Source organism: Mercenaria mercenaria, chromosome 3 (genome assembly GCF_021730395.1).
Source record: "Mercenaria mercenaria strain notata chromosome 3, MADL_Memer_1, whole genome shotgun sequence".
Lineage (NCBI taxonomy): Eukaryota > Metazoa > Mollusca > Bivalvia > Venerida > Veneridae > Mercenaria > Mercenaria mercenaria.
In genome coordinates this window covers 96,949,735-96,975,938 of record NC_069363.1, presented here as the reverse complement: position 1 = coordinate 96,975,938, position 26,204 = coordinate 96,949,735, and the positions used below count along the sequence as shown (strand labels likewise).

Here is a 26,204-nt window from a genome sequence, read left to right as displayed (position 1 = left end):
TGATAATGTAGGGCATTTGCCCCCCAGGCCATTTGCCCCCCAATTGAAAAATGTTTTTTATTCAGACATTGCCCTTGCCCCCCCAGTTGAAATGGCAGATAGGACATTTGCCCCCCACTTCTATTTTTAGAATGGACATTTGCCCCCCCCCCCAATTTTTTTTGTCCTATGTGCCAGTAGATATACTGTGTTTTAATGTTGTTTTATATAAATTACTCTCAAAGGCAATTTCAGTAAAAAAACCTATTTTATTGATAAATTGATGATATGTTTAATTAATTCATGTGTTAAGGTAAATAAAGCCTATTATTGAGTTTATAAAGTGCTCAAAACATGTTCTAATTTTTTAATTTGTGCAATGTTTTTGAACACTCCGACTTGTTAATTTGGCATTATGCTACTAGACAATATGTAAGCAACCAAAACAAAGACAATGTTAATCTACAATTGATAATTATCTTCTAACTAAGTCCTCAAAAATCACTAGGGTACAAAAATATTGGGGTCAATGTCCCGTTTTTCAGAATAGCACTGGGGGTCAAATGTCCTATCTACCATTTCACTGGGGCAAATGTCCACAGTCCACTTTTTTTATGGGGGGGTCAAATGTCTGGGGGGCAATGTCCGGATCCCGACAAATGATATAAACAGTGTTAAAATAAACAAAAACAAGTGCTGTGACAACAACATAAGACTTATTCAGAATATAAAGTTTGAAATTTCTGTCCACAGTATTGTGAACACAAGGCATTCATTTTCAAAATAGGCTTGCAAACAAAGGCTATGATCAGCAATAAAATATTTCATTTTAAATCCAATCTTATTTCTTTTTTCTGACATTCATCATACTAAAAAGTTTCTTATACTGAAAACCTTAATAGCAGTCATCTGTTCTATTACTATGTATTAGCCTATATTTCCTTTTTCTTATAGTCAGTAAAGGATTTGTCATAGTTTTCTGAAAAGTTACAACAATTTGTAATGATAATATGAACCAAAAATATCGTAATTATGCATAATTTAAATGTATCTTTTTTATGTCAGTTGAAATTTTCAAAAACATACTGTAAAACAATGGTGCTTCGCCTAATAAACTAGTACGAATGTAAAAAAAAAATTCTTTCAAACTTATGACAGCTCTCTCATTACTATGATACAGAAGGATTTCATAAGATCATTGTCACAAAATTCATCACAAAATATTCTGTGCAGTGGCAACTTTGCGGTAATAAATGAACATAGAGATCCTTTCTAGGTCCTCAAATGAAGATACAGCCCCCTGTGGAAGCCTCACCATCATCTTTCACCGTTTGACAACACCGTTGAGATCTTTAGGGAGCACGTCAAGGTAGGTAACTTGTACTGGTTTATGTGCCAGATGATCCTTCGCCTCGATTATACTAAACCACTGTCTCTGTCGCCCTGGTACAACAGAAAATATGTGATTAGCTCTACTTTATCTTTACAGTTTCAAGTAAACAACTAGATTTGTGTAGTTATTTGATATCCAAATTTTTCACAAGGGTTTTAATGCTGTTTTTTTAACAGTATTTGAGCTATGTAACAGGGGGTGGTTAACCTATCCAGTATTCCTAGCATCTATATCAACATTACATGTTCTCATCAAGAAACTGACACTTCTCACTGCACAGAAGTGGCAGACCAAGCCCTTCAGATCTATTGTTTTTGACAGAGAATATTTGCCTTCTCACCCTTGATTTACACTAAGTCTTGCTACCCCTCTTAATTACTATCAATTTAAAAGCTTCTATCAATGGACTAGTTACCACACCCCTAACAGCCTCTCTTTCTCTGAAAGACACGTAACAAATCTATACATAGTAATTCACAATTATCTCCCTTACATAGAAAATCACATTTTTTTCACAAAAAAATGTTTTTAGACATAGTTTAATTAGACTGAATATGAAACAGTGATATTCATCTATTTACTTGATAGCACAGAGGCACTTTTTCTTGAACAATTTTTATATAACACAGTCTAGGAGTCTAAAAATGCATGGAAACACCTGTAAAACAATAGCCTGAATACAGAAGGCTTTTTGTTTTTGTTTAAAAAATCAAGGAATCTGGAAGTTAAAGGACAAGTCATTTAAAAGTTTGAAGGACCTTACCCATGATTTGTCCATCTTCCCATTCATCTAACAGATCTGTCACTGTAAATGCATATAAACTGGTCCTGTGCTTCTTTTCTTTGTTCTGCAAAATTGCAAATAAGTTCAATATTATAGAACAAATGTAACATTATAGAACATAATTTTATTATTTCCATGATATTTTTTGAAGTTTTTAAAAATTAACATGCAACACTGTTTTTTTCCCATTAAGTTCTGATTTTCTTTGCAAATTCATAGTGTGTGTGTGTGTGTTCGGGTTTAACTTCTTTTTCAACATTGTTCAGTCAGATAAACGACGGTGGTCTACTTGTAGCGTGAGCACATGCCCAACTTTATAGTCGGCCTCCCTGGAATATCACACCATAGACACGTGCATGATACCCACCACCCAGTCCATTATACTGAACACCTGGCTGACCAGTCCCTAGCAAGGCAACTAGCCTTAATGCGGACGCCAAGCGAGAAGTCTACTAGTACCATTTTAACGTCTTTGGTATGACTCGGCGTCCGGGGATCGAACCCCACGACTCGCCCATTGTAATCGTGTGTGTTCGGGTTTAACGTCTTTTTCAACAATTTTTTCAGTCATATAACACGGTTCTGACTTGTAGCAGTGAGCCCACATGCCCAACTTTATAGTGCCTGTCCTCACTGAAATATCACGCCGGAGACACTTTGCATATAACCCCACCCAGTCACATTATAACGACACTGGGATTACCCGTCCTATCAACTATCCTCTTAATGTGCTGTGAGCGCCAACGAGAAAGCTATACTAGTACCATTTTTTACGTCTTTGGTATACGCGGCCGGGTGGATTGAATCCACGACTCCCGTACTCCAAAACGGACGCTCTACCACTAGGCTCCGCGGCGGTCCCTGCATTGTAATGCATCATTAACACATAAAATATGGATTGTCCCCAAAACAACGAGATTACTCTGACATACATTTTAGCACACTATTTGAAGATACACATGGCCAATTAATTCCAAACACTGAGTTGCTATTGACATTGGCATCACCATTGCATTTTATGGCAATTTTCTCAAGTTCACTATATCTTCTTAACTACTGTCCCAATAATCATGAAACAATAAACAAGGCCTGAACTTAGTAAACATCTTTAGGTTTAGGGCCAGTTACCTCAAAGGTCAAGGTCATGGGGTCAGATACTGTTGTTTAAAGCTTTAAGCATACTTCTCAATTTCACTTATAACTCATAATATTTCTCTGTACTCGTATCCATTTACCCGCACTTCTACCCCACACCTTCCACCCATCAATTGAACTCAATACCCTCTCTCTCCCAACCACGTATCCCCATACACACATTAAATATTTGTAACTTATATCTCACATTATTGTTTCTTAGGTTCCCAAATATAGTACATTTGCCACCCTTTCACCATTTACTCCCTCCTTTAGAATTAAACAATGCAGATAGTTTTCAGCCAGTCTGATTTTGTTCTGAACTAGCTATATATATATATGCCAGTTGAATCACATATTTCTAGATATTTGCTGAATATTTCTGAATTGAGGTTTGAGCTTGTCTGAGTATTTCATCAAATATGGCTGAATATTTCGGAACTGATGTCTAATTTTTCAGCAAATGTGGCCTCAATAAGTCTGCATTTGAACTGGAAGTACTGAAATGTCCCAATTCAAACCAATATTCTGCACGGAACAATGACAGAATTTCTCAGACATCTGCAGAAAATTTTTCATCAATTATTCATATAACAACTCAGAAAGATTAAGCCACAATATTTTCAAGAATGTAGTATGCTTGAAATCTTTTACACATAAATAATGCATAATTATCTTTAACATAAGCTAATATGTTTTACATAAAAAAATTTTTCCTACAAATAAAAGTGAAAACTTCTTTAAAATATTTAGTGTTCTACAGTGCAACCATCACCTACTACAGGATGCAGAGATGCCCCATCTTCTTGTGAAGGTAGTAAGTTCAATGCACTTGGTTTTAGGCTTCAGCGGCCTTTTATATTACAGGAACATTTTTTGTGTTTTACATAACAAGTCTTCTGTTACCATTGCATAATGTTAGGGATTCTCCTGGCAGAGATAACTGTCCTGTCACAATGGCTTGGACATGGTGTAGTTACAACTGAACAATAAATGGTTAAAATTTTTCTAAGTGATGTTTTCGCCACTGACTGTTTTCCAAAAGTGGTTTTTTTCAAAATGGTGTTCCAATGTGCATTTGTTTGTTCCCTATGTTTTGCTTTGTCCTATGTATGTTGTATTCATGTAAAACGCATATACAAAAGAGTCATATCTAATACACTCCTACATATGGTTTGCTTTTGAAGAGGCCTGTGTTCATGAAACGTGGTTTTTCAAAACCTTTTGCCATTAATCCTTGTTGTTATTTTTTCAAATCATTATGCTGGGTCATAATATTCAAATTATTGCCCTACCACAGAATTTTCAAGATTTTTGGCAGTAAATACTATTCTTTATTTATTTAGTACATTTATTGCCATATCTGTTTTTTTCTACTACAAACTGCCAATAAAGGCCATTCGATCTCAGAAATTTTTTATAAAAATCCCATCATATGATTATATACTATAATAATAATATAATCAGACTATTAATAAAAAAAATATTACAAGAGGGTTTTGTCAATTAAAACCTTTAATAAGTTGAAGACAGAGTACCAACTGTCACACAACTGTACGCCGGCCCCGTTTAAATCATAATTAAGTTACGTATCATAAAAAGATTTAGAGTAATTCAAGTGCCATAATCCAAGACTGCCTTGGGCGATTTGGCTGGTTATCGAACTTGGCCGAGATATTATGCCCATGAACATTGTCACCAAGTCTGGTGAAGATCGGATGAAACTGTTCAACTTAGAGGGCAGAAAATGCTGAATTTCCAGATTTAAAGTAATTCAAGGGCTATAATCAAAAAATTTGGCTGGTTATCGAATTTGGCCAAAATATTATGCCCACAAACATTGTCTGTAAGTTTGGTGAAGATCGGATGAAAACTGTTTGACTTAGAGAGCAGACATGTTTTTGGACACCGACCACTCACCGCCCGCCGCCACAGGCATTCACATAATATGCCCTGCTCTTTCTGAGACGGGTGTATAATAATAAGAACTAGATGTGTGTCCATAGGACACTGGTAAACCCTTTCCTGCCACTGTACATGGTTTCATGACTCTACATGAAATACGTTTTAAGATATATTCAACACTTGTAATGAATAAATTTGTTTTTGCATAAGTTTTGTCAATGAGATGACAAAGTTTATATTAAAACATAGACTGGCTCCCTGGCGACATGGTTAATTTTTTTTTTAAATACTGCAAACCTTTTATAAGTAAATCTTAAGCCTCTAACCTATGGTCGGAGCCAGGGGCAATAAAAAATGTTAATACAGAAACAACCTGCTGGAGTTACTTCCACTGTAAACGAAGAAAATTTATATATGAGTAATATGACAGAACAAACATAGGGATGGGAGCCAGTCTAATTAAAACATTACCAAAACACTGTTTACATCATATAAACCAACATCTACCATACTGAATAGCATTCCATAAATAATAATTATATAAAAACAATATACAAATTAATTATTTTTAGCATCAACACAATTTTCCTTATGTCAGACATCACACTATGTGCATAAGTGAAGAATGCCCTATTAACAGATATAATACAGCAATATTAACATACGTATATATGTAAAACTGTATCTATATAATTTATTGAAGCCAGCTAGTAATAGTAAATGCATAAAGTATCTGGTATAAATGATCAGTGTGTTTTCGCCTGAGAAAGTCGTTTATTATGTCACCCTATTAACCCTAAATGTTAAGTAGATTAGATAAATCTTCTACACAGGCAACTTGATTATAAATCAACTTACATTCCAGACTATCTGACAGTTTTAATATTAAATGTTCCAATGTTTTCACCTAAATCTATTTATCTTAGAAGATATATAACAATCATTTACCCCAACATTCTGAAAACATTCATGTGCCATAATGAGCTCTGATACATTAATGAGAATTTTTCTTATAGCAAAACAGTGTTTTAACACTATTCATATATGACGGTAGGTATATGTCGAACGCAATATAATTTCATGAGGGCGTAGCCCGAGTGAATTATTTCGTATGACACAGAACTGCCAGAGTGTATAAATATAGTGTTAAAACATGGTTTTGCTATAAATTATTTCGATTCTAATATTCTATATTCTTTTACTGTATAATTTACATTAAATGTGATAGAACAATGGCTTATAAAAGTGAAAAATCCCAATACCTTAAAACACATAATTATAGCTCTCTGTGAAAATTACTGCTGTTCCTTGTCATTATGACATACAATAAGTCAGTATGTTTTGAAATGACAGATAACTTTGTAAAACATTCTCTGTTATTTTATATTACAAATTCATTGAATAGAGATAAATTGTGGGGTTTGTCTTTTCAAAGATTTGGCATTAAAACATATATTGATTAGAAGGAAACAGCAACAACAGTTGTTTTCAGGAATATCAAGCTTTCTATCATATGATGATTCAGAAAATGCATGCTGATTGACAGTAAAGCCTTTCTGAACATGTATCTATCAATACATAAATACCTGGTATTTGGTTTAATGGATAATATACCATGTACACTTAACCTTTTTTATTACATTTTCAACATGCAGGGTTTTTTCTAGCTAATTTGGGAACATAGCCTATACCCTCAAAATTGGGAATTTTGATGCGTAAATGTTCCAAATTGGGAAATATTTAGTCCTATAGGATAAAGTAAGGATGTGTTTACGCACTTTCTCATACACTTGTTTCACATTTTAAAACATCTTTAACATACTTCCATTACAAAATTGTCCATAATTTGGTCAATTTTTATGCAATTTTGATGAATTGTTTTTCAGAATGTAGATTGGGAATTTTTTGCACTCATTTTGAGAAAAAAAGATACTTTTTAGCATTGGGAATATAGCCGAATAACGGCCATAAAAACAGCTGAAAAAAAACCCCTGACATGTATACTGTTTTTGTACATGCATTAGTTCATATATTACACATGCACACGGAATGAAAGTGCTGATTATGTCAGACATCACACTGTGTGCATAAGTGAAGAAATATAAAAAGAATTCACCTATATGTATTACAGTAACTGTATCATTTAACGAAGCTACACAGTAAAATGTGAATGCATTAAAATATCTGGTATATAATCATAAATTAAAGTGACTTTGATGAACTCCAGTTTTCCCCTGAAAGTCATTTTTTATGTCACCGCATTAACTTTAAAAGTTCAAGCAGATTAGATAAATCTTCTACACAGGCATATTGATTATAAATCAACTTACATTCCAGGACTATCTGACAGTTTTAATATGAAATGTTCCAGCTTTTCCAATTAAATCTATTTATGTCAAAAGCAATGTAACAATCATCTACCCCAAGACTGAAATCTTTGGTGTGCCATAATGACCTCTGATACTTAAATATTCACTGAATAACTTCAACCAGGTGAGATTTTCTTATGAAATTCCTTGTTTTATCAATATAAATTTTGCCAATGTATTGAATCAAGTGAGTCTCTGAGAAATTTTCTCAAAGTACAAAATTTGATATGCAAACAATGGCTTGTACATGTTAAAAATCGTAATTTGCTAAAATACATACAGCTCTCCGTGATAATTACTGTTGCCTCTTTTTGTCGTTGCCTCTTTTGACATATACAATACCTTTAGGTCAAAATGTTTTTAAATAATAGATAAACTTGTAAAACATTCTGTTATTTTGTGAAACAAATTCACTGAATAGAGATTGTGGGTTTGTCTTTACAAAGATTTGGCCTTAAAACATATATATGATTACAAGGAAACAGCTACATCAATTACTGTCTTTCTGTGGCATCATGATACAAAAGCATTATATGAGCTGCGCCATGAGAAAACCAGCATAGTGTGTTTGCGACCAGCATGGATCCAGACCAGCCTGCGCAGTCCCATGGATCCAGACCAGCCTGCGCATCCACGCAGTCTAGTCAGGATCCATGCTGTTCGCTTTCAAAGCCTCTTGCAATTAGAGAAACCGTAAGCGAACAGCATGGATCCTGACTAGACTGCGCGGAAGCACAGGCTGGTCTGGATCCATGCAGGTCGCAAATCACTATGTTGGTTTTCTCATGGCGCAGCTCGTATGTTGATTGACAGTAAAGCTATTATAGCATGTACAGCTCGTTTAAATGGGTCAGCCATGTTGATGTACTTATAAAATAGACTTGCCCGGTTTATAGGTTGTTCAGGGCTATGGATATGTATTGTATTTTGCCATCGGAATATTTCTATACAAGAGCACGGCCTTGCGGGTGCTGACGCTCATCTGATTTTTTTGTATAATAGAAATATTGTCCTACCCATGATTTTCTAAGTCTAAAAAGGGCCATCATTCTTGCAAAAAGCAATATAGAGTTATGTTTCTTGATGTACAGCGTCTGCTTATGATGATGAAAAACCTTTGCAAGTTTTAAAGCAATAGGAGAGATCGTGTTTGTATACAAATTCTATTTTTAGAACTGATAAGACAGTGATCGGGTGGGCAGAAGCCGACTGTTTATGTTTTTGTAAACAGTGATGTTTTTCTAACGGTCTAAACTTTCTTAAAACACAAATTACATAAATAATTTTTTGATCAATGGAAAAGTTATAAAACAAGCAATTTATTGATTACTTTTAATTGTTATTTCGAAATAAAATGGATTAATTATGAACGCTTAACTTACACTGTTTTTCTAAAGGTTGTGAAAATCACTACGCCGCTTTTAAAATTATATGTCATTTAAAATGGTTATTCATTGAAAAAAGATATTTGGATACAAAAATATGAAGATTGTTAGTATTTCAAATCTTTTTGAATTTTGAAAATCCATAAATGAGCAAAAAAGTTATTAAAAATTAAAAATTCTGATTCAATACGCAAACGGTGTTAAAATCATTTGTTTTGCCAACCAACAGATAAACAGATGTTAACGCGTGACGTCACGGCGATCTCTCCTATAGCTTTGATAGTTTATGAGAAAAGCTGACTTAAACATAATACTCAACCAAGAAAACTGATTTTCTAAGTCCAAAAGGGGCAATAATTATTGCAAAAAGCAGGATGGAGTTATGTTTCTTGATGTACAGTGTCAGCTTATGATGGTGAACAAGTGTTGCAAGTTTCAAAGCAATAGCTTTGATAGTTTAAGAGAAAACATAAAACTTAATAAAGAAATCTGATATTTTCTAAGTCCAAAAGGGGCCATAAATCTTGCAAAAAGCAGGATGAAGTTATGTTTCTTGCTGTACAGGGTCAGCTTATGATGGTGAACAAGTGTTGCAAGTTTTAAAGCAATAGCTTTGATAGTTTAGGCGAAAAGCTGACCTAAACATAAAACTTAACCAAGAAAACTGATATTTTCTAAGTCCAAAAGGGGCAATAATTCTTGCAAAAAGCAGGATGGAGTAATGTTTCTTGATGTACAGGGTCAGCTTATGATGGTGAACAAGTGTTGCAAGTTTCAAAGCAATAGCTTTGATAGTTTGGGAGAAAAGCTGACCTAAACATAAAACTTAACCAGGCAACGCCGACGCCGATCAAATAATTTAATGATGACAATAACTCATCATATTTTTAAAAAAAATCAGATGAGCTAAAAATGCTTCTTCCCCTTCCGTTTGGGTCCGTCCATGTTTACAAACACGTTTGTTTATTTTATGGACTGTATCCATTAAAGGCCTAGATTTTGGCAGTGGGCCAAGGGATTTCTGTCTTCACCAGCACAGTTGGGGTCTAATGACCATCACAGTATGGTTCCAATAAACAAGGGTCATTGTTTATTGGAGAGTCAGTCTACCTTTCAAGTGTATCAATTAGTGAGAAAGAGAAACCATGTAATTTATTTTAAATTAATGAATAATTAATAACATTTAAAGTTATACTAGGTTTTATTTGGCATTTCTATGTAGATCTAAAGAAAACTATTGTTGAACAAAACACAATAAAATAATCAGAAAATTATTTTCACAATAATAAAATAATGAGAACTTTCTTAAAGAAATATGCAAGTTTTTATTTTTTCAAATTCTGTCTGGAGAATTGTGATATTTCAGAAAAGTGTGACTTTCACTGGCAGAATACTGTAGATAACATTTGTCTAAAATTGAAAACAGTATGTGCATTTCAAAGTTACAAAGCAAAGTGTGAAAAAAGTCACTTTTGGCAACAAACTGAAAATGAAAATTGAGTATAGATGGAACACAATAATTTTATCTTAAGTTTTTGTCAGCACAAAGAACTCGTGAAGTTTTCACTATACTTGTGTTTTATTATCATTATTATTTTCAATATTGTTACTGTATCTTTTATCATTCTATAATTATTATGTAATATAATAATAATTATGATAATAATTATTATTATTATGATTAATTTTATTATTATTATTGTTATAACATTAAAGTAATAGTTATTATCATCTATATAATATCAAAATAATAATTATTATTATTATCATTCCACATTCACTGAAGAAAAATTAATTTCTTTCAACTCCACTGCACACATCTTCATGGTCTAGGGGTCCCTGCTGTGCTAATTGCCCTCTAATCAGTTACTGTTACATAACCGCTGATAAGCAGCAGATAAGATGGGAGTTGTATATTGGATTTGGGGGGGGGGGCACTTATATAGTAGTGAATCTAGGCCTTTAAGACACGGATAGGGTAATAACCCGGTATTTATGTTCATTGCACAATATACCATACATAATTAACCTTTATAACATTGTCAATAATATATGTATGTATTTTGTTGTTCGTTTTTGTACATGCAACAGTTCAAAACATGCAACATTTACATATACACTGGATGGAAGTGCTGATTAAATTCTTGGGTGTATATTCTTATTTTTCTCATTCTGACATGATTGTGTACTAGAAAATTATTAAAGCATAATCTCACATTCTTGTGCAAGTCTGTCTGCTTGTGTTTCATACAGACAAGAATTACATTCACCAAAACACCAACTGACTGAAGTTAATATAGTATCAATAAATCATTAATATTTTAACCCTTAGCCTGCTGCAGGCGAATTTAACAGCCTTTGCAAACAGCTTGGAACCAGATCAGACGCCGATTAAATCGGCGTCTGATCAGGTTCCAAGCTGTTTGCTACTTTGACAATATTTCTTCCAATTTTGGAGCAAATTGAATGAATTTTACAATTTTAGCAGACGACATTTCCAGCAGACGACAATTTATCTAGCATGCTAAAGGTTAAATAAATCTTTGATATACTGTAGTCCTTGACAGCTTATTCATTTTACAGGCCTCCTACTGCCATTCAACCATTTGTAACCAGAAGTCACTCAGCCTTTTTAACCTGTCTCTTCTACTTCCATTCAGCTGCAATTCAATCTTTTTATTAAGTTAACTGTATTCTTTTTTCTATGTAACTGCCACACATCCATTTGCATTCACTTCAAACTACCACAGTTTCTCTCAAATGTCTAATTCTAAAATATTCAGCCAACAGTAGCATATCCACTCATCTGCTTCTCATCTCCCCTACTCAACTTCTTTCTATTGTCTTAAAACACCTGTGCCTCACCTCAAAGTCTCCTATTTTCCTCCCAAGATGACCTTTGGCACCTGCCTCCTCCAAGGCTTCTCTGACAGCTGCAAGAGTTGGCTCCTCCAATGGTTCAATCCCCCCACCTGGCACCACCCATTTGTCCTTATGTTTGCTGCTGCTTACCAACAATATCTGAAACAGATAAAACATTTCTAGATTGTCACTAATTTCAATCACAGTAGATCTTTAAAGATTATAAAAACAATTTATTTTGGAGATCTGTCTTACAATGCAAAATTGATATCAGTTGTTCTCTAGTTTTGGTCAGGAGCAGGGTTCCAAACTTCCATAAGTAAGTTATGAAACCAGTCTCAGAACTAAAACATTTGATTGACTGTTTCAGGGCATAAATTTGAAATTGACCAATGGTAAGGCTGCATTCTGAGCCTGGTCTCAAAATTTCTTTTTTTTTATAATGTTTGACCCTGGCTTTTTGAGACTGGCATCCTAACTCAGACACAGTCTGGGTGTGCTGGCTAATGCATGAACTCCTCTACCATGTGGTGGCTGGCCAGTTGAGACAATTCAGCCAAGGTGTGAGGTTCTCTACCCAAGGGTAGCTGGTCATCAGAATCATCAGCATAGGTGTGAACTTCTCCAATCCCAGAGTAGCTGGTCATCAGGGTCAGCAGTCCAGGTTTGAACTACTCTACCCTGTGGTATCTGGTCAGCAGCCCAGGTGTGAACTTCTGTACCCTGGGGTATCTGGTCACAGCCTAGGTGTGAACTTCTGTACCCTGGGGTATCTGGTCAGCTAGCAGCCCAGGTGTGAACTTCTGTACCCTGGGGTATCTGGTCAACAGCCAAAGTGTGAACTTCTGTACCCTGGGATATCTGGTTGGCAGCCCAGGTGTGAACTTCTGTACCCTGGGGTATCTGGTCAGCAGCCAAGGTGTGAACTTCTGTACCCTGGGATATCTGGTCAGCTAGCAGCCCAGGTAGCTAGTCAGTGGCACACCTCTGCAAAGACCACTAATACTAATATTTCTCAGTAAGTGGGCTCAGAAGTGAATGAAATGAGTTTTCTTTTCATTTATGATCAAGTTCAAATCCATTATTTTCCTTGCCAAGTTTCCTTTCTGTGCCAAACAATCAAGTAAATATGTTACCTGAATAAATTCTGCCCTCTCAAAATAGCTTCCAAATCATCAAAATTTCTAACCAAGTTTTTTAACTTTCGTTTACATTCCCTTGACATTAAAATGACTTGGAAATTGTCTACTAGAAAATAACCCAATTAAAAAATTATCAGTGAAAAACAATTTCAGCAGTTTAGTTTTTGCTAATTAGAGAAGACACATCTTTTGTCTCTAAAGTCTGTAAAATCACATTTCTAACCAATTTTTGTAGCATCAATTAGATTGTTCAGTAATTTACATTTCATTGATGCTTAAAGAAGGTCCATATTTTTTACAAAAATTTCAGACACGACCAAATCATAGAAAGAAAGATGAAATAAAACAAAGTTTAAATGAAAACTTAACAGCATAATTATAAAACATGTACTACATTATTCTATAAAACTGTGGCAAATTTCAATTTAAGCTGATATATGCCTTGAATTTTAGACAAGGACTGCATGAAGGGGCCACTCCTTTGAATCTAAGCAATGCCTTTAAAAACTCTCCATTTTCAAAGAACAATTACGTTATACATTATGTCTAGCTGTTTTGATGCGCTTGTGGTAATGAAATAAAAGTTCCTAATAGTATATTTTTAACACATTTTTTACAACTATAATCTAATTTCTTTACAAAATTAATGGCAATATTTTAAAGGGGAACAACTTTTTGAAAATAACTCTTGCATCCAGTAATATGGAAAAGTAAAACATGTATTGGACAGATAAATTACTGATAAAAATGTTGTTCATTCACCAACTATCAGGAGACTGAAGTTAATTTTACGATTTATTGATCGCGGCCTCCCTATTGAATAGGTAAAGTATATACGCGCTGGGGAAAATATTTCATGATGGACCTGTGAATTCTAGTAATGAGTTTGTACACTGTTCAGACAATTGTGCTCTGTTGAAATTTAACCAAACACAAGTTTACCTGCATAAACAGAAAGCATGATATGTCACCATGCGCGGATCCAGTGGGGGTGGGGACCAGGGGTCCGGAGCCCCTCTGGAAAATCTTTAAAAAAGGAAAGAAGACAAGAAGGAAACAAAATGTTTTTCGAAAAAGGCAACGTTAGGACTGCATGTAAAGTATATGCGGCTGCTGCTACATACGACCCCGACATAATTCATATTATTTATCTAAAAGAAACTAAGAATTTTACCTTCAAGAAACCTTGATTTTATCATTTTCCCAAATTTAACAGGTAAGTCCCTAAAACTGTCCCAGAATGCAAAAAATGAAGTGCTAAATTTCAAAATTTCCAGGGGAGGGGGGCAGGGGATCGGACCCCCTCTGAGAAAATTGGCTGTGTCCGTGCATGGTCACTATACCTGTCCAGTACTGGACATTATGGTAAATGCTTCTTTCCTGCACAAATGACAATTTCGCAACTTCTGTCCGGTTTGTACAAATTTCTGGCCGCGATAAACCATTTGACTTGTTTTATCCTTTTTGCATATGAAACATGTGAATTTCATGAAAGTATAATTATATAAAATTCTTCACAGCAGTAACTGTTGTTTCGCTTATATTTAGCAGTAAAACAAGAGCTGTCTCCGTAGGATGACACATGCCCCCGATGGCACTTTGAATTAATAGTTATGGCCGATGTTAGAGTTTAGGACCTTTGACCTACGGAGCTGGGTCTTGCGCGCTACACATCGTCTTACTGTGTCACACATTCATGCATAGTTATTTTAAAATCCATGCATGAATGACAAAGATATGGACCGGACATGCCCATCAATGCACAATCATGAAAAATGATCTTTAACCTCTAAGTGTGACCTTGACCTTTGAGCTACGGACCTGGGTCTTGCATGTGACATGTCATCTTACTGTTGTACACATTCATGCCAAGTTATTTGAAAATCCATCCATCGATGACAAAGATATGGACCTGACACGCCCATCAATGCACTATCCTTTAACATCTAAGTGTGACCTTGACCTTTGAGCTACGAACCTGGGTCTTGCGCAGGACACGTCGTCTTACTGTGGTACACGTTCATGCCAAGTTATTTGAAAATCCATCCACCGATGACAAAGATATGGAACAGACACGCCCATCAATGCACTATCCTTTAACGTCTAAGTGTGACCTTGACCTTTGAGCTACGGACCTGGGTCTTGCGCACTGCACGTCGTCTAACTGTGGTACACATTCATGCCAAGTTATTTGAAAATCCATCCATCGATGACAAAGATATGGACAGGACAAGCCCATCAATGCACTATCCTTTAACGTCTAAGTGTGACCTTGACCTTTGAGCTACGGACCTAGGTCTTGCGCATTCACGCCAAGTTATTTGAAAATCCATCCATCGATGACAAAGATATGGACTGGACACGAAAATTGCGGACAGACCGACAGACTGACAGACCGACAGACGGTTCAAAAACTATATGCCTCCCTTCGGGGGCATAAAAACTGCATGTATATAATCTCTTCCTCCTGTTTAAATATATATATAGTAAAACAATTGTTCTGCTATATTATTTCATAAATTACTGTACATATGGCATGCCTCTTTCTGTTGCTGAAATATCAACAGAATCATTTTGCAAAAAATCAGTAACACACAAACATTGCATGATCAGCAGCCACAAAACATTGACACATAGACAGACTGATAGTCTGGTAATTGTCGTAAATTTGATTATATCATGTGGGACATTCATCAGTGCAGCTAAAATACTGATTCCAAAGCTGTGTCTCCGCAGTAGGAGCATTTTATGTTGTGTCAAATAAATTATTGATCAGTGTGTAATATTTTAACTGTTACGGTAATGAAGGTATCTGCAGAATGTATCTGTAAAAAGACTTATTTCCCTGCGTAATGATTATCTTAAAACATGTAAAGATGTATCATATACCGACACAGACCTGTCAAGGCCATATATGGTGTGCCACAGAGGAGGTTTAAAGGGACAGTTGCCACATACTCGAGGAGTCTAAGGGCCATACATGATCTGTGGTAAACTTTATGTATCTTCACTGTAACTATTCAATGTATGAGCTGATCAAATAATAAATTTTCAAAAATCTGAGAAATTTCCACTTATAATTTTTGACAGAAAATTACTTCATTACTTTGACTTCAGATAACATTTTTTTCTGAAAAAAAAAACTGAAAAGACCAATGCATTTTGTACAAAAAATACAAAAGAGGTGAGTTTACTACTTACAAATTAGAAGAAATACGATTTGAATGCAATAGGTACAAGTTGACTGGTAATTTTATTAAAAGGTACCAAAAAAAAAAAAAACCACCTTTTCAGGTGTGACATATTATTTGTAAATGACAAGTACTTAACAACATGCTGTATGCATCTGCACCATTTGTCTTTGACAGGACTCCAATATTTCTGTATTTTTAGTAAATGAACCTCTACATAGATTGAATATGTCTGCATCTTCAGCTGTGACAGTCCTTGACACCAAATAAGTTTCATATTTCATTAATGACATCAATTTGGCTAAAACCCATTAAGTTACTGTAATAAATTTGTGTTAGATTTAGTTTGGGCTAATTTGATGTCTCATCCTTGACAATACAATATTGTGAAGGTCATTAAAAAACAAAAGTACATTTCAAGAAAATCTCCAAGTACAGTCTCTACTCTTTCAATCCCATTTCTGTTTTCTACATTCTCTATCCCAATCACCCATTCATTATACAAACACTAATAAAATAGCTAATAAAATCTAACACCTGGACTACTTTATTATGGCATCATGTTATAGATTATTGGATTCTGATATGCACAATTTGGCCTCACTTGAACTGCCAGATATTTATAAATATACTAGTCTTATTTACATGCAATGTCACAAGCACATGGTTCTATTAATAACCTTTGGAGATACCAGTTTTTCACCAACCAATCAATACACAGATTATTTTTGAATGACCTCAGAATTCAGGTCATATAAGTCAGTCAGCCAATGAAATGGAAGGATATAAAATGACAAGTGAAGGTCATACTGCATATAATCATAAGTGAAGATACTGATCTAATTCTTTTCACATTATTTAAATAACCTTTTACAAAGAAGGGCACCTTGTCTCAGTCTACAATGATATTTAAACACTGGGCAGAGACTGAAATGGTCATGACAAATTAACTAACTTGAAAATGTTATTCTGTCCCTATATAAACAAAGAGGCACCTCAAGGGGAACTAAATGCAGGTTATAAATAATTACTATATCATTCAGCTTTTTACCTTAAACTGGCACGAGAACAACTATGCCACTTCCATTAAATATTCATTCAAAAGCAATGTTTATTCAAGTATTATGGAGCCGAAACACGTTATGTTCACAAAAAAACGTAGATCTATCTGCAAAATCCTCTACATAAGGTATCAGGCTGGTAATATTGCACTATTACGTGAAAGCACGTTATATCATGAATATTTCTGGAAATTTATTTAAGTAATAATTTTGCAAATATGTACACCAAATGACACAGGTTACTGAATACTTCCATTAAAAGTTCCATAATTCTACTGCATATAAATTATATGAGCTTATGACAAGAGAGCCATGTTGGCCCTATATAATGCTCATCTGACTTAATAACTGTACACGTTGCTTATAGTTCATTTGGTGGTTAAATAATATTTATGTAAGGCAAATGTTCATGATTTTATATATTCCAGGTCCATCATACAACAATCTACAGCTTATCCTATTTCCTTTATCAAAGAAGACCAGTCTTATAAATATGATTTTGACCCCTGGGGCATGTGTTACTTGAATAATCTTGGAAAAAGACCACTACACAAAGCTACATGAAAATATCTAAGCTCAAGGTCTTCCAGCTTCACATAAGATTTTTTTGAGACACAACTTGAACACATTTTGGTAGAGGACAACTACACAATGCTACATACCAAATTCTAAGCTCAGGGCTTCAAGGTTTTAGACAAGAAGAGTTTTTAAAATTAATGTCTTACGTAAGTGTATGTAAAACAAATGAATATCAGGGAAGGCCTCAGCATGATCTGAGCTAGCTTGGTCAGGCACGTAGGAAGCATTTTCAGATTGAGGGGCACACATTTTGAAGATCAGCCAACCTATAACAGACCCAGATCAAAGAAACGTTAAACAACGGTTTTTGTTTTGTTTTTTAGTTGTGCATGCTACGCCCATCTAAAACAAACAATTACAAAACTGCAGGGCACAGCTAAAATTGACTCGCTGTCACTTGAAATTTTAGACAAGAAAAGTTTTAAAGTAGTTCTATAATCAAACAAAGTGAACCCCAGGGCTGGGACAATTTTGATCTCAGAGGCACAGTACATATTTGGTAGAGGACCACTACACAGTTCTACATGCCAAATATGTAGGCCAAAGGCCTTGAGGTTTTAGACCAATTTTGACCCCACTGCATAAGTTGAACAAGGCAGTCTGAACGACAGCTAAGTCCCCCGCCACTGCTATGGATAGTGAAAGGGTAAACCTTTGATTTTAGCTGTGACCTTGACCTTGAACTGACATGGCTGACTCAGGAATTCTGCACAACGTCTTGATGAGGTGATCATTTGACCCAAGTTTCATGAAAATCCTTCAAGGGGTTTAGGAGATACAGAGCTAAAACCTTTGACCTTCAGTTGTGACCTTGACCTTGAGTTGACATGGTTGACTCATGAGTTCTTGACGAGGTGATCATTTGACCCAAGTTTGATGAAAATACTTCAAGGGGTTTAGGAGATACAGAGTGGACACCAAATGGAAGGCTCAAATCTTCTACCCTTAGTTGTGACCTTGACCTTGAGCTGGCATGGTTGACTCATAATTTCTGCACATCGTTCTGATGAGGTAATCATTTGACCCAAGTTTTATAAAATTCCTTCAAGAGGTTTAGGAGATATAGAGCGGACACGAAATGGAAGGCTCAAACCTTTGACCTTCAGTTGTGACCTTGACCTTGAGCCGACATGGCTGACTCATAAGGTCTGCATATCGCCTTCATGAGGTGATCGTTTGACCCAAGTTTGATGAAAATCCTTCAAGGGGTTTAGAAGATATAGAGCGAACACAAAATGGAAGGCTCAAACCTTTGACCCTAAGTTGTGACCTTGACCTTGAGCCGGCATGACTGACTCATGGGTTCTGCACATCGTCTTGATGAGGTGATCATTTGACCCAAGTTTTATAAAATTCCTTCAAGGGGTTTAAGAGATATAGAGCGAACACAAAATGGAAGGCTCAAACCTTTGACCCTGAGTTGTGACCTTGACCTTGAGCTGGCATGGCTGACTCATGGGTTCTGCACATCGTCTTTATGAGGTGATCATTTGACCCAAGTTTTATAAAATTCCTTCAAGGGGTTTAGGAGATATAGAGCGGACACAAAATGGCAGGCTCGAACCTTTGGCCTTGAGTTGTGACCTTGACCTTGAACCGACAAGGCTGACTCATGGGTTCTGCACATCGTCTTGATGAGGTGATCATTTGACCCAAGTTTAATGAAAATCCTTCAAGGGGTTTAGGAGATATGGAGCGGACACGAAAGTGTTACGGACAGAAGGACAGATGGAAGGACGGACGGACACACGGAAGGACGGAAGGACAGACGCAGACCATTCCTATAATCCCTCGGCCACGGCGGGGGATTAATAAATTTTGTTGAGGAATTGTACAAAATGCTACATGCCAAATATCTAAGCTCAGTGCATTACACGGTTCTACTTTGACAAGAATATTTTTTGATAGCTTTTTCTATGAGTTTATGAAAAACAAGTAAACCCCAGGGTGAAGCAATTTTGATCCCTGGAGCATGATTCTAAACATACTTGCTAGAGGACTACTACACAAATTTCAATGCAGCATGCCAAATATCTAAGGCAAAGCTCAGGCTATTCTGGTTTCCTACAAAAAGATTTTAAAGTTTTTTGTAAAGAAATCTATGTAACACAAGTGAACCCGAGGATAGGGACCTGAACAGAATCACAGACCTTCTGCAAGCCTGAGTGAGCACTGTGTGTCTTCCTCACATCAAAAAACATGCAGAATTCTACATCCCAAGTATTAGGTTTCAAACTCACAGCGGTTTATTTTAGTCAAGTATTTTTGTACTTATAAGAGAGTTACTTCCATTTGCTGACACAATTTGTACTCTGAACATTTGTACAGACTATCGATTATCAGTATTGATCATCTGAATCGACTCGGTTTTCCAGTTGTCAATCAACTGTATCCAGTAATCAGCTCAACACTTCTTTTAACACCTATGTCCGCCCCTAACTAGTGTTCAAATCTCAGGCACCTGCAGCGAAAGTCTCTATCAAAACTGAAATGATAAACAGGTTAGAAGTATACTATGTAGACCTGTATCACGTAGGCAGGATTTCCAACATGATAAATACTCTCTAAAGAGACAAACCACAATGCCATTAACAAACTTCTCTGATCCCATTTTACAAAACTGTTCAATGTAGGCCACCATCAGGTCACACCTACCAGAAACCTAAACTACCTAACTCTTCATTCATGCACACAACAATCCTGCTGCAGAATACCCTCCCAAGCCATGTACAGTGCAACCCCAGCCTTGGTCCATTTACATTTTGCTGAGCAGTAACTGGATTAGCAGAAATTGTATAAAGAATCTTACAGATGAGAAAACACTAGAAGAAAAAGCATCTGATTTGAAACCTAAGCAAATAACAAAAAATATCAACAGCTGATACCTTAAGGTGTTGTTTGCAATACTGTGAATCCAAACAATTATTCTCCAAAGCAACATTCATAAATATTTAATGTACAGACAAGCATCTTTATGCAATAGGATATATGCCAGATGAAGCAGAAATCGTCACAATTTTTTTTACATTAAAATTTCTTTTGTCACATAATACTGGTAATTGTCCGGTATACAGGTCTGCTATATTTTCACACTTGAATATGTTTTGCTTTGTTTTGTGTGTGTGTGTGTGTGTGTGGATGGGAGAGGAGGTGTCACACTACCATCAAAGGTCATTTCCTGGTGCTAGTTGGTGAAGGTGCCAGCTGAATCTGTGAGCATATAGTCTGAGGAACAAACAGGCACCTCAGGTACACCTTCCATCATTTGCATACAGGATAGAGGCTATGAAATGAAATCTTGTCATGCTCTTCATGGTAAAGCAACTAGTTAGTTTCTTATGCTGATGATTTCACTTCGCAGAATCTATCTGGATACATAAGTGTTTTTACTACTTTTTTATGAAGCTCAAACATAGGTCAGCTTAAATAAGAATAAACACTTGACAAGTTTGAAAATGTCTTAAGCATGTGATTGGTTGAAAAAGCAGGTTTTTTTGTCAGCATTTAAAACTGTTTTCTTTTTCAATTTTGATTTTCAATCTTCTTAACAGGAATTCACTGCACCGACGGAAAATCATTTTGAAGTACAATTAAGTTTCCCTAGCATTAACAAAGTAATTAAACATAGAATCTATTTATATTATTTATATACCAATCACACTATGCATTAATTTTCTATCTGAGAAGAATATACCTTTTAAATTCTTGGCATTAACACTTCAAATAACAGCACTACTCTGAAAAATTAATTAAGAGTTCTGGAACATGTTTTGCATTAGTTTCTTCTATTAATAATTGAATTACTTATAAAAGGAAAGGGAACAAAGTTAAGCAAATAACTAACACAAGTTATAACACAAGTTAAACTTTTTACAAGGCATACCATGGAGGCTATGATATCTTTTTTTTTCTTAAAAATGATCCAATAGGGTTTTGTGTAACTGAAATGTAAACCAATCATATACTTCTAATTATTTGAAGTACAAAATATATGTATGCTGGCATTGGACAAAAGACTTAAAAGATGTACTAACTTTATTTACTAATACGGCATTTTACTTAAATATGTATTATTATATGGGTTTTTTTATGAAATACTGGGATATATCAGTGAAAAAAAAGTTGATATCTTAAATCTCTGTTTCAAACAGGAAAAATATCATTTTTATTTTTCACTAGTATGGAACTACACTTGAATGCAAAATATTAATAATTGGAAATTCTTTGCAAAATCTACTTCAATAAAGATACAGATGTATAAAAATATTTCTACATGAACATAAAGATATATGCGCCACTTTAATAAAAGATTATTAAAGAAATTTGGAAACTCCATAGAACTACATTGTATTTGACGATTTTTCAACCTAGGTATCTTAACATCACATTCCTGTGACATCATGACACAATGCATGTGAGGTTGCATGGGAAATGAAATAAAATGAATATAATTTGGTTAAAACCATTGAAAATCGAGAAATTAAAAAAAATGTTTGTTTTACATGTAAGATCAATATAATAATTATGTTTCACTCATTAACACCGTAACTTAATCTTCACTCAGGTCTGTGCCACATGTGAAAATATTGCATTTTGTAATTATCAACTAGAAAATGTTTTCCCTGTAATTCTTTTTTAAAACTACTTACCTGAGTAAAGGAACTGAAACCATAGAAATTGTAAAGTGGACTGTTACAGGTAAATTAGAATGTGTTTGGCACTCTATATCCATCTGCTTTGAATAGTTGTATGCCTTGAATTTGAAGTTTGATATTGAATTAATAGTTCGAAATTCCATAAAGAAATACTGTATTATATAATCAGAAACTGAATGCAGTCATTGTTTGTGCAAATAAACAGATGGCCTATAGGGAATAAAACACAGACTGTTAGTTATTGTTATGAACGACCAAAAAAAGTATTTCTACTTCTCACTAATTACTGCTTTCTATATCTGAGATATTGATTTATATGAAAGGGTCATAACTTCTACGAAATAACAACATGGCTTTTAAAGTAAAGTATTGATATATGAGCCGCACCATGAGAAAACCAACATAGTGGCTTTGCGATCAGCATGGACCCCGAGACCAACCTGAGCATCTGCGCAGTCTGGTCAGGATTTTATGCTGTTTGCTTTCAAAGCCTAATACAATTAGAGAAACCGTTAGCAAATAGCAAGGATCCTGACCAGACTGCGCGGATGCGCAAACGCACTATGTTGGTTTTCTCATAGCACAGCTCATATATCAACAATTTGTGAGCTGGTGCTCATAACATAAAAAATACCCCAAAACGATTGTTTATAATGTGTCTGCATAAATTTAAAAAGGACCACAATGTAAACAAATTGTGAAAGTGCAAAAGATACATAAATCTCTTGAATCAAGATAACACATTAACAGCAAAATCTGAAAACAAAGATTGTCTTTATCTCATAGATAATGAAACTGAATTCATCTGGCAAAACTTGTGAATTTTATGACCTGCAGTAAATTTGGCACAGCTATAGAATCATTAGAATGTCTATCCATTGAATTTCATTGAGTACAAACATTTTTACTGAATGAAATTTTAGTCATGTGGGTATAATGTCAAAATACACAAATTTACAACACTTTAAATCAAATACACTGTATTCTGCAGCTAGGAATAGATCAAAGGAACGGAACTAAAAAAAGAATTTGTCCAATATAATAAAGTAAACTTCTGTGTGACACGAATAAATATCTGCAATAATCAGCACCACTGATATAATATTTCACAAAATGATCAATCCCAGATGTTTGATGGTAGCAGGAAATTGCTTGGTGCAAAAACCAATTGCTTATTTGTATTAATTGCATGCCAAAACATACAAATATCTAACAGATCAGCATAAAACCTGACATACTGTTTGAATGGTGTGCTCAAAATATACAAATTTCTTTACCTGATAAGAGATGTTTGACAAAATGTGCCTATAGAAAGTTCATGTCCTTAGACTCCTACCATTACAGTTGGAATTTCAAAGGGCAATAACTCTATCACATCAATTATGAAATAAAATAAGACTGAAGTTTATCTTATTAGTACAGTATGTGAGAATTAAATCACATCAAAGGAGCAAAAGCAAAATCATGAATTCTACAACAATGTTTTACACAGAATAAAATTCAAACAAACAACCATAGTGACCCATAGCTCTAGTCTTACAAAGAACATTTAACCTTTCAAGGGACATAACTCTGTATATAAAAAATTTAAGTGTATTTTTTTTTTTACAAATAACAGTTACAGAGTTACAGTACTTGTTTTAGTGCCAGGGCAATGTTGGCAGGGCCCTGTATCACTCACCTGACCTAGTTCTTATCTCAGATATTGCACTAGTTTTCATAACGACAAACATTTTGACCATGTTTTATGTAAATCAGGTAGGTGTTTTCAATGTGAACTGACCTAGTGGCATAAAAGTTTTGACCTACTTTTGAACCTGACCTAAATTTCATACAGAACAAGAGCTGTCACTAATGGTGACAAATGCCCCTGCAGCGCCTTGACCCCTGGTGACCATGACCTTTGACCTGGTGACCCAAAAGTCAATAGAGGTCGTGTACTCAATAAGAACTATCAGCATGTGAAGTTTGAAGGTCCTGGGTGCAGTGGTTCGCGAGTAAAGTGCCTTCATGCAAAAATTTAACATTGGCCCCTGTGACCTTGACCTTTACCCTGGTGACCCCAAAGTCAGTAGGGGCCGTGTAAGTACTATCAGCATGTAAAGTTTGAAGGTCCTGGGTGCAGTGGTTCGCAAGTAAAGAGCCTTCATGCAAAAAGTTAACATTGGCCCCTGTGACCTTGATCTTTGATCTGGTGACCCTAAGTCAGTAGGGGTCGTGTACTCAATAAGTACTATCAGCATGTGAAGTTTGAAGGTCCTGCGTGCAGTGGTTCGCGAGTAAAGTGCCTTCATGCAAAAAGTTAACATTGGCCCCTGTGACCTTGACCTTTGATCTGGTGACCCTAAGTCAGTAGGGGTCGTGTACTCAATAAGTACTATCAGCATGTGAAGTTTGAAGGTCCTGGGTGCAGTGGTTCGCGAGTAAAGTGCCTTCATGCAACAAGTTAACGCTGGTGTGACGAACTAACGGACAGACAGTTGAAAACTAATATGCCTCCCTTCGGAGGCATAAAAACATTCTGACAAAGATTTATGATGACTTAGTTGAAAAAGTGGGCTCTAAAGTGTTAACAAAGTTTATCTATGATTTGACCTAATTACCTAGTTTCTGATCTAATGTCACATAGTTTTAAACATTATCTAGAATTCAAAAGATTATAAACAGAAAATGTAGTCTCTAGAGTGTTAATGAGGTTTTATTTTATGATTTGATCTGCTGACCTAGTTTTTGACCTCAGGTAACCCAGTTTTGATCTTGTCCTAGATTTTATACAGAAAGTTTCATAAAAATGAGGTAGTAACAGTGACTTCTTAAGAGTGGAAATAAGGTTTTCCTGTTAACTGACCTAGTGACCTAGTTTCTGACCCCACACGACCCAATACTCAACTCTTTTTTTGACTTTACTGAGGGTAATTTTCTGACTAATTTTTAAAAAAAATTTTAAAAACTTTTGGGGGAGGGGAATTTTTACTATATTGAGAGGAAATCATGCTTTTTTTTTAGTGTAAACAATACCAGTCTTAGAACAAAAATCTCCCTTCAAAGACAGATATACACCAAGTTTTTTGAATAATTAATCTCTCTTGAGCAACAACCTCTCTGCACTCTCATCAATGGTAGTATTTTATAAGATTGCAAAATGAAGTGCATACATGAAGCAAATCATTAGACCAACTGTAAAAATTGTTTGTATTCTGTGCTCTGGCCCAGAATTTTAAATGTGGACAGGTAATTTTTGTGTGGATTTTTTTTTCTTTCAGTTAATACAATTAAAGATATTTGAAAACAGAGATAAAACAAACTAAAGCTAACATAAGACTAATTATGAAGTAATTAATTCTTACACTTTATAAGTTTATCCTACCCATTACAACAATGGACTAAAGTAATATCTATAATTATTATGTATATCTTTAGGTGAAAGAACGGAATCAAGGGAACACAATAGGTACTGCAATTCTGGGTACAGCACTGCAACCATGCCTATACAGAGATTTCATTTAAATGAATGCACAAATAATGCTAAAAATGACCCAGTAAAATAAATTCTACTGTGAATCAGGACAACATAAAAGTATAAACAAACGATATGTCCTAAATAAAGCTTATACTGGGCTGGTAAGGCATACAGCAATCATTATTATATGAACCTGAAAACAAGAGGACCATGATGGTCCTGAATCGCTCACCTCTTCCCACATGACCCAGTTTTGAGTATGACGTCGTTTTTTCTATTATTTGACATAGTGACCTAGTTTTTGA

The 26,204-nt window shown here is 35.2% G+C and overlaps 1 protein-coding gene across 1 annotated transcript in view; it reads right to left on the bottom strand.

Annotated features, from left to right (window-relative positions):
- Positions 1-906: 906 nt before the first annotated feature.
- LOC123523948 (diphosphoinositol polyphosphate phosphohydrolase 1-like) overlaps positions 907-26,204 on the bottom strand; it is a 32,803-nt gene continuing 7,505 nt past the window's right edge. Inside the window, exons 2-4 of the mRNA XM_045301744.2 lie at positions 11,815-11,970; positions 2,136-2,220; positions 907-1,422 (exon numbers count right to left, since the gene is read on the bottom strand). Coding sequence (XP_045157679.2) covers positions 1,304-1,422; positions 2,136-2,220; positions 11,815-11,970 — 360 coding nt within the window. The 3' untranslated portion in view covers positions 907-1,303. The remainder of the gene's footprint in view (positions 1,423-2,135; positions 2,221-11,814; positions 11,971-26,204) is intronic.